Source organism: Pantherophis guttatus, chromosome 2 (genome assembly GCF_059756535.1).
Source record: "Pantherophis guttatus breed Tessera chromosome 2, ASM5975653v1, whole genome shotgun sequence".
Taxonomy (NCBI): Eukaryota; Metazoa; Chordata; class Lepidosauria; order Squamata; family Colubridae; genus Pantherophis; species Pantherophis guttatus.
The window spans coordinates 293,403,775-293,413,185 of NC_142064.1; the positions used below are offsets into that span (position 1 = coordinate 293,403,775).

General features: G+C 58.2%; 1 protein-coding gene across 2 annotated transcripts; it reads right to left on the bottom strand.

Annotated features, from left to right (window-relative positions):
- Positions 1-2,349: 2,349 nt before the first annotated feature.
- LOC117673494 (zinc finger protein RFP-like) lies at positions 2,350-9,034 on the bottom strand. Of its 2 annotated transcripts, XM_060690169.2 has the most exons (9): positions 8,663-9,034; positions 7,740-8,180; positions 7,306-7,401; positions 6,994-7,224; positions 6,878-6,900; positions 5,728-5,843; positions 5,368-5,421; positions 4,922-4,963; positions 2,350-3,246 (listed from the first exon to the last, which is right to left on the bottom strand). In XM_060690169.2, the coding sequence occupies exons 2-9, from the start codon at positions 8,151-8,153 to the stop codon at positions 2,663-2,665; spliced, it is 1,560 nt and encodes a 519-aa protein (XP_060546152.2). In that variant the 5' UTR covers positions 8,154-8,180; positions 8,663-9,034; the 3' UTR covers positions 2,350-2,662. The 2 variants fall into 2 exon arrangements, with proteins under 2 accessions (XP_060546152.2, XP_087741136.1); XM_087885010.1 differs by lacking the exon at positions 8,663-9,034 and having other exon boundaries at positions 7,740-8,253.
- Between the last annotated feature and the right edge of the window lie 377 nt (positions 9,035-9,411).

The window sequence follows — 9,411 nt, forward strand, 5'->3', positions numbered from 1 at the left end:
ATCTCCACCCCGGACCACCCCAACGATGCCCTTGAAGTGATGTCCCGGTGTCTGGAGGCCGTGCGGATCTGGATGGGGAGGAACAGGCTCAGGCTCAACCCATCCAAGACCGAGTGGCTGTGGTTTCCAACGTCCCGATATAGTCAGTTGACGCCATCACTATTGGGGGCGAATCGCTGGCCCCCACGGAGAGGGCTCGCAACTTGGGTGTCCTCCTGGATTCACGGCTGTCTTTAGAAGAGCACCTGACGGCCATGTCTGGGAGGATTTTTCATCAGGTTTGCCTGATCTGCCAGTTGCGTCCCTTTCTGGATCGGGACTCCCTACACACAGTCACTCATGCCCTTGTCACCTCCCGCCTGGACTATTGTAATGCTCTCTACATGGGGCTCCCCTTGAGCACGCGGAGGCTCAAACTGGCGCAGAGTGCGGCCGCGTGGGTGGTTACGGGAGCAACATGGCGCTCCCGTGTAACACCTCTCCTGCACAAGCTACACTGGCTCCCGGTGGTCTTCCGTGTATGCTTCAAGGTTTTGGTGACCACCTTCAAATCGCTCCATGGCTTAGGACCTGGTTATTTATGGGACCGCCTACTACCACAAATAGCCTCCCACCGGCCGGTACACTCTCATAGAGAGGATCTCCTCCGGGTGCCATCAGCCAAGCAGTGTCGACTGGCGGCCCCCAGGGGGAGGGCCTTCTCTGTGGGGGCACCTACTATCTGGAACGAACTCCCCCCGGAGATACGGAGGATCCCGGATCTGCGCACCTTCCGCCGTGCTCTTAAGACCCTCTTATTCCAGCAAGCTGGCCTGGCCTAATTTTTCTCCCCTTTCTTTTAAATTTTAAATTTTAAATTTTGTTTTAAATTTATTGGGATTTTAATTGTCGTGGGCCAATATTATTTAATTTGGTTTTAAATTGTTCTTAACTTTTGTATTTCTGTATTTTATCTTGTGCCTGTCCACCGCCCTGAGTCCTTTGGGAGTAGGGCGGTATACAAATTTAATAAAACAAACAAACAAACACAACCCTGGATGCTCCAGACAAGGAGCTGACCTTGGACCGAAGGGAAGAGCTCCCCCCCTCCAAGACAGCTCCCCACCCCCGGCCCAACCTCCTTCAGCCAAGGGCGAGGTTGGTCCTGGCCTCCCCCCACCCCTGGCTCTCCCCTTCTTGCCGGCCTTCCAGGGAAGACCGAATGGAAGCCCAGATCCGAAGCCCTTCGGCTTCCCAGGATGTGGGACATCAGCCCCATTTTGCAGGGAGAGGCTTCCAGAACCAGCTTGTCCAGGCAGGACCCCCACAATGCCATTGTGTGTGTGTGGGGAGGCTGAGACCCAGGACTGCCTGTTCCCCCCCCCCCACTCCTGCACCAGGCTGGTGCATTTTCCAAAATCCCCCACTGGCTACAGGGCTGCATCTCCTCCTCTCCCCACCTGCTGGGCCCCCCCTCCAGGCTCTGCCCAGGTGCTCCTCCTGGATCCTCCTTGTCTCTAAGAAGGGGGGGGGTTCCTTCTTAATTCCCCCACCCCCCAGCATCTCCCAAACAGCTCCCTCCGAAGGTGGATTTTGAACAGGCGAACTCATTTTCAAGGCTGTGATTCTTTTGCCCTGGTCTCACAGTGGTAAAAGGCAGAGTCTGGGAAGGGGGGGTGGGGGCTTGTCTGGGGAAGGGGGGGTGGAGGTGGATCCTGCCTTCTGGCTCTCATCATCAACCCCCGCCCGTAAGTCCCTGCATGCTTGGTGGTCTTCCTGGCTAGGTCCCAATGGGCACATGGGAGGGAGGCCCAGGTGGGCTGTGTGGGTGTGGGAGTTCATTAACCCATCCGCCCAGAGAGCTGTGCCCATCCTTGCAATGCCAGAGGAGGAAGGTCGTGGCAGCTCTTGCTCTCCGGAAAGCCCAAGCGCCTTTCGGAGGCTCTGCTGGCAAATAGCCAGGGCTGAAACGCTGGAGTTGGGCACGTGGGAGCAGGTGAGCTTGTTTGCCTGAGGCCAGCCTCCCCGAGGGCACAGCCACACCTGCCCCCGAGTTGCTCGGCTCCATTGCCGAGTTCGCAATTGTATCCGCCTTGGTGGCACCTTGCAGTATAAAGCGTTCAGGCAGGGCTCAAGCGTTTGTGGCTAGCATGAACTCAGCCTCTCTGGACTTCCGGGGAAGGTTATGGCAGAGAGCGGAGATGGTTGCGGGGAAACTCTCTGGATTAGGAGAGGATGGGAGAGCTCCCGCATCTGCTCCGGGCGGCTGTTCCTGCAAGGAGACTGTGGGACGCTGGTTGGAGCCCCAGGAGACGACCCCATCAGCCATCCACCGCAGAGCCTTTTAAAGGACACCAAGTCACAAGCACCTCACTTTTTTTCTTTTTTTAATTGAAAAGTTTTTAAAAGTTTACATATATATCCCCCCCCTTCCCTCCACCCTCCCCAACCCTCCCCCTCCCTACTTCCCAGAGTAAAATACAGGGTGTAACATTCAACGATCATAATCTAACATAGTCTAATTATAACCTCCTACCTCCGTCTAATACTTTAACTCCCCATTTACCAAACTAAATTTGAATACATAACAACATCTATCTATTCCTAAACTATTTGAAATTTTTTAGTTCGATATTTATTTTGAATATAATCTATCCATCTTCTCCATTCTATCATATATTTCTCATCTGTAGAATGAGAAATGCACGGGCCCTTGTGGAGGCTGTGGATATGGCTCACATTGAAGGGTGAACCTCTCCTGGCCCAGATAGAAAAAAGGCCGGAGCGTCTCGCCAAGGAAGGGCCCCGTCTGGAACCTGTGGAGGAAAGTCTCCGTCTCCGCATCCAGGAACTCCACCGTTTCTGCCTCGTAGCCCAGCCTCACCCGCAGCCTCCGCAGCGGACATCGCAAGCTCAGCTTCTGCGGACTCTTGGAGAAAGCGACCATCTCCCCCCCAGCACTCTTCCCCACGGCCCAGATTCCCTCCTGGGGGCTCAGCTGGAAGCCCCCCTTCCTGCGGACGGACTCCTTGGCTACCCCGATGGCCCAGCATGGTCTGTCCCACACAGGGACATTGTCTGGCTCCTGCACGGTCACTTCCCAGCAGTTCCATCCTGTGGTGAATATCCCATTGCCCAGGACACACAATTCCTGGTCGAACCTCTCTGGTACATCCGGGCATTGCTGATATGTGTTGGCCCAAGTCACCGTGGATCCCTGGCACCAGAGCCGCGGGTGGGCGGTTGCGTTGTTCGGCATGACGTAGACTGCAGGACAGAGAAGAGAAACCCTGAAGGCAGGCTGGCAACAGGGGAGGGCAAAGCAGTTCTTAGAGCAGGGTTTCCCCCACCCCTGGGCCGCAGCCCACTACCGTGCCTTGAGCCTTTTGGAACCGGGTCACAGAGGTGGAGGGGGACTGCGCACGCACGTCCCCACTCACACAAGCAGAAAGGTATTGTGCTGTGTGCGTGTTTGCTGACACTAGCCCACCATACACGCACGACCATCTCCTTTCTACACACATCCCCCCCACTGGTCCACAAAGCCGAAAAGGTTGGGGAACTCTGTCTTAGAGGATGCTTCAGGCGCTGAGGGCAGGGCAGAGCGGCGGCTGCACCTGCTTAGCGGGTGGGGGGCAGCAGGATGCCAAAGGGAGCAAAATGGGCCGCTCGGTCATCTCTGGAACTCGCTGCCATGAGACGCGGTGCCTGGCAAGCTTCAGAGAAGGTCCGTCTCCATTCCTAAGCATGTCACCCTCTGCAGCCTCCATGGGGCTGCCTCTGAAGGGTGCTGGGTGGGGGTCGTGGGTGGGTAGAACAGAGGCCGGGGGTCTGACCCAGGGAGGGCACAGCTCAGGTATTTATTGCCCAGGGCACCTGGAGATAACACAGGCAGTCCTCAATTTACAACCATTTATTTAGTGGTGGTTTGAAATCACAATGGCACTGGAAAAGTGAGTTATGACCGTTTTTTCACACTTAGGACCAGTGAAGGATCCCCATGGTCGCCTGGTCAAAATTTGAACATATGGCAACTAGATGATAGGCGCCCCCTTTTGCAAATTCACTTAACAACTGTGTTGCTAACAACTGCAGGGACTCACTTAACAACTGTGCCAAGAAACATCGTAAAATGGGGCAAAATTAACAACTGTCTCACTTAGCAATGGAAACGCTGGGCTCAGTTGTGGTCGTAATCTGAGGCTTGTCCTTGTTTCTGCTCCTGGTTGCCACTATTGTTGTTGGTGGGTTTAGTGCTCCTCCTCCCAGAGAGCGAGCACCAGAGCCAGGCGATGTAAGCTGGCCAAACCTCCCCCCGGAGAGCCCCCTGCAGCTGCCCAAGGCCCACCCACCACATTTGGGTGGCTGCTTTGGGGCCCCCCCTTTTACAGGCAGCACCTGCTGACCCTTCGGCCGCCTGTAAGGCTGAGGACGGGCTCAGGCAGGGCCCTTGCCAGGCATGGGATGCCCAACATTTGCCACAGGGTGCTGCAGCTGGGCCAGGGGTGAAATGCTCCCCGTTCGGACCGGGAGCGATGGAGGCGGGTGGTTCGGAGAACCGGTAGCAAAAATCCCTGTCTCCCCCCCCAATTGCCCAGCTGAGCCGCGCAATCATCAGAGGCTTTTTTTTACTTTTAAAAGCATTTTTTCTACAACTTCTTTGGCCGAAGAGATTATAGAAAAAAATGCTTTTAAAAGGAAAAAAAAGCCTCTGCCGATCAGGCAAGTCAGCTGGGATCATCAGAGGCTTTTAAAAGCATTTTTTACAACCTCTTCAAAGTAAAAAAAAAAAAAGTTGGCCACGCCCACTCAGTCATATTACCCCCCACCAAGCCATGCCCACAGAACCAGCAGTAACCAATTTTACATTTCACCACTGAGCTGGGCCCGTTTTCTATGGAGAGCCACGCCCAGCCCCTCAGCTTTCCCAGTGGGTTGTTACCTTTAGACGACCTTGGAGTTTGGGGGGCTTGTGGCACAGGCACTGGGGAAGAAAGGGGGACATGCTTTAAAATCCGGCTGCTCTTTCTGAAGAAGCCCCCTCCCCCACTCTCTACCAGGCACAACTAAAAACTGAGCAATCCCCCCACACCCTCACCGCCCCCCCCGCCAGGCTCTTCTATGCCCGGGAAGGCCCTCCCAGCACCCACAAGCGTGGCTCTTTTCTGGAGCGGCCAAGTGGAGGCAGGGAAGGGCCGGCTCCGTGTGGCTGCTGAGGGACCCCCGCCTCCCCGAGAGGCTGCCTTTGGGGCCCCCCAGACTTGGGACTTCAAGCCACTCCTGGCAGGTTTGGGGAAAACGTTGCTGTGAGGCCTGACGAGGGCAGGTGGTCTTTGCAAGCCCCTCCCACATTGCCTCGTTCCCCCCCCCACAGCCCCAGGGGGTTACCCGTGGCCAGAAGTCGATCCAGGTTCTCCCTGGTCAGAGTCTTCTGCAGAGAGGCTGAGATTCGGAGGAGGAAAGGAAAAAACGAGGAGGCCGGGATGAGAAACAGCCGCCAGTGGGCGATGCCCATGAGAAGCCACCCTGTTGGCACCAGTGTCTCGGTGCCCGCCAGATGCCCACTGACCCGCCCCCGAGGGCCACGGTTTGGGGGTGGAGGAGGCAGCCCCCCCTTTACCCAGCCAGAGGTTGGCTGGAGCTGGATTCGCTCTTGCCCCCCCGAGATCCCCCAGTAGAAAAGGAGGGCAGAAGAGGGGCCCAGAATCCCCCAGAACTCCTGAGGCTCCTCCTGAAAGGGCCCCTCACCTTTGGAATTGTCCACCACCAGCCTTACAGAAGCGTTTTTCTCCAAGAAGGTCCTGTGTCTGTCTTGCAGCCTGGGAGAGACCCTCTCCACGCGACCCACCACATAACTCCGGCACCTGCGACACAAGGAGGGAGGCCTCACACAGCTACCCAGCTCTCTCTCCACAAGACGAGGGGAGGCTGGGTGAGGGTTGGGTTGGCCATGGGTGTCAGGGCATTGATTAATCCCATGTTTGGCTCTGGGACAAATCACCCTGGTTTAATTAGAGGATGGATGGTGGTTTATTCCAAGTTGCAATATTCTGAAAAGAAGCGCGAAGAAAAGTTTTCTAATAAAACTCATTTATTTGTTATAAAGAAAATAAAACACCTCACTAACTAAGAAAAGTAATTGCTACATTTTGAAATAGTTCTTGCCGGCTATTTCTCAGCCCGACCTTTCTGGCAAGAGAACAAAGGAAAGAGTGTGTGAAGCAAGTGAAAGAATGCAGACATGCGTAGTAACTTTTGATAACAATTCTTGGCAAGGTACGGAAAGTCAGATAGTCCAGAAATGATGAGTTCAGCTGGCAAATAAAATAACGCAGTGACAATGGGGATGTGTGAAACAAGCCGGCCCTTTCCAGCATCTTGCGAGGTGAATGCAGGACTGATTTTGCCAACCTGAGTTTAGGATGTGATATGAATCCTGGCTTGTTTGTTATTCAACTGTTGTTCGTTGCTTTGATCGCAACCAACTCTGCGCACTGAACCAGTACAGAGTTCAGTAAAGACGCGAGGAAAGACACAACCTCAACACAAACGTCAATGCCGAGGTGGCGCAGTGGTTAGAGTGCAGTACTGCAGCTACTTCAGCTGACTGCTAGTTCAGCAGATCAGCGGATCAAATCTTACCGGCTCAAGGTTGACTCAGCCTTCCATCCTTTTGAGGTGGGTAAAATGAGGACCCAGATTGTTGGGGGCAATATGCTATTTAATATACTGTCTTTGGTGTAAGCCGCCCAGAGTCCTCGGAGAGTGGGCGGCATAGAAATATGACTAATAATAAAATGTGATTCCCATCCTACTATACCAAGGACTAAGGTCTTACTAACTTATCAACTGCAGCGACCCACAAAGACCGGGGAGGGGGGGGGAAGAGGGCGCCTACCTGTCTACGGTGTCCTGGATGTCCTGAAAGAGGAGAAGAGAGAAGTGGGTCCCGGCCCTTGCAAGGGAAACCTCTGCTCCCCCCCCACCTTGAGGCCAGCCAGAGCCCCTCCCCACCTGCAGGAACTCCCCGTCCGGCTGCCGGCACTTCCGCTCCGTCTGGGCCATCAGCTGCTGCAGGCGGGAGGCCTCCCCGGAGAGCTGGGCCAGGGCGACCCCCCACTCGGCCTCCATCTTCTCCTCCTGCTCGGCCAGCCAGGCCAGCCACACCGACTGCCCCCCCCGGAGCAGCTCCTGCAGGGACTCCAGCGCCAGGCCCACCTTCTGCTTCTCAGAGGCAAATTGCTCCTGGGGGGGCAGAGAAGGGGAGACTCAGAGGGAGGGGGGAGATTTCCCAGCTGCCTCCTGCCCCCTCCCCAAAAGACCCACCTGGCATTCCTGCCGGCTCTGCTCTTCTGCCAGCCTCTGCTCCAGCAGCTTCTGCCCCTCCTTCCTCAGGGGCTCCAGGAGGCCATCCAGTAGGCCCTGCGTGCGGAAGAGAGGGGGCCATTCCTGGGTCCACAGTGGCAGCGCTCCCACCCAGGGACCCCCGTGCCCCACTCAAGGAGAGGCCCTGCTGGGGGGCCCCAGAGGCAGGCAGAGGCCTACGAGACTGTCTGCCGCCCCCATCTCCTCTCTCGCTGCCAAAAAAGCGCCTGGCCCCCCTCTGCCATTTTTTTCAACTGGTAGCCTTTGTGGGCCTCTCACTGCCGCCAGGATCATCTTCCCATCTTTCTGGGGACTTCAGGTGACCCCCTCTACCTGCGCCCCCCTCCCAAGAGCTGATGGAGTGCCCCATGCAGTTGGGGCTGCCCGCCCCCTACCTTGTACTCCTGGGCAGCCTCGGGCAGAGAGAGGAGGGGGTGGTCCTGGTGCCCCTCCAGGCAGCCGGGGCAGAGGAGGCTCTTCTCACTGGAGCAGAAGGTCTGCAGGGGCTGCCCGTGTTCCTGGCACAGCTGGCGGCGGCTGCCCTCCTCCTGGGCTCCCCCAGACAGCCACAGCCTCTTCAGGTGGCAGACGATGTTGGCCAGGGGTTGGTTGGGGCAGGCGCTGTCACGCCCCACCTTGGCTCTGCACTGGGGGCAAGAAAACTCAGCGCCCAGCTGGGCCAGGCAGTTGTGGCAGAAGTTGTGCCCGCAGGACAGGACCATCGGCTGCTCGAAGAGATCCAGGCAGAGTGGACAAGTGGCCTCCTGGCCCAGCTGCCCCAAGGCCGTCTGCTTCCCTGAGGTCTCCATGGGGCTCCTTGGTTCCCTTTGCTGGGCCTGGAAGGGAAGGCTGCGCATTGGCTCCTTCTCCCCAGGCAGCCTGGGGGCTCTTGGGGGGGGGATTTCTCAGCCCCTCTCCCCCCTGCAGGGAAGCTGCCCTGAAGCCCTCCCCCCATTAAAGTCCAGAGGCCAGCCCCCCCCCCCCTTAGACTTTCCTGCCCTGGGGGAAGTGGGGCAGAGAAGAGCTAGGCCTGGCCAAGCAAGGGGGCTTCTTGCCAACGGGGGAGGTAGCCCAGTGGCTGGGGCGGCCTCTTTGGGCATCCCTCCGCTCCCCGGTGCCCTCAAGCTCAGCCCGGGCAGCCCAGGGGTCCCGGAGGCTCCTGGCCTGGTGAATAAGCCAGGCTTCCACCCCAGGGACCCCCCCGTCCCCCCGCTTGGAGGGGCCCCTGACCACCCGGGCCCTTCCGTGGGAGTCGGGGGCCACTTCTTGGCGGCCGCCGGTCTCTCGGGCCAAGGGCGGGGAGCAGCCCCCTCCCCACCTGGCGCTGGAAAGGCAGCTCAGCGAAGAGGATCAGCCCGCAGACCACGCCTGCGCAGTAGACGCCAAGCGCCACCGGAGCTTTCGGTTTCGTTTCCCGGCTCGGCGGTCCTGCCCCGCGTGGGGCTGCTGGGTGTGGCGGGCCTGGGCGCCGGCCACGCTCTACCCACGCGAGGAGCCCCGTTTCGCTTCGGGGCGGGCGGTGGGGCCAGGGTCAGTTCAGGGCGCGGAGGGGAGGAGCCTCCCTCGCAGGAGTGGCGTGTACGGAGGAGGCTTCGCAAATTCCCCGCAGAGCCCCCGCCTTCCCCTGGACGCGGGTGGGAGGCAGAGAGGCTCCCGCCCTTGGAAAGGCCCCCGGGGAGGCGGTGGCGGGCGGGGCCTCCCCCCCCCCAGAAGCGGCTGAGGGAGGGAGGGAGGGAGGGGGAGCAGGCAGCGGCGCGTTGTCCAGGGCCAGCAGGGGGCGCCTTCCACCCGCAGCGCCTTCGCTCCCCCCACCCTCCCCTCGCTTCGCCCCCTTGGATTTGTGCCGCCTGGGAAGGGCGAAGGCAGCCTGCTGGGCCCCGGCCTGGCCATGGGAGCGTCGCCTAGTGTTGCAGAAAAATCAAGGAATGCCGTGAATTTCGAGATCAGGAAAAGCTTTGATTTAGTTGGGCCAAAGGGCTCAGCCACGCGCTCGGTTCGCCTTCTGAGCCAAAGGCCGCCTTTTCTAAGACCCCTCTCGTGATAGTAACAACAAACAGGGAATGTGAA

Bases quoted from the DNA above. Each gene is read 5' to 3' on its own strand.
- LOC117673494 (XM_087885010.1), bottom strand. From the start codon at position 8,201: ATGCGCAGCCTTCCCTTCCAGGCCCAGCAAAGGGAACCAAGGAGCCCC. The intron at 7,402-7,739 runs GTAGGGGGCGGG...TTCCGCACGCAG, and splicing joins AGGCTGCCCAGGAGTACAAG to GGCCTACTGGATGGCCTCCT. The intron at 5,844-6,877 runs GTAGGCGCCCTC...CTTGTGTCGCAG, and splicing joins ATCCAGGACACCGTAGACAG to GTGCCGGAGTTATGTGGTGG.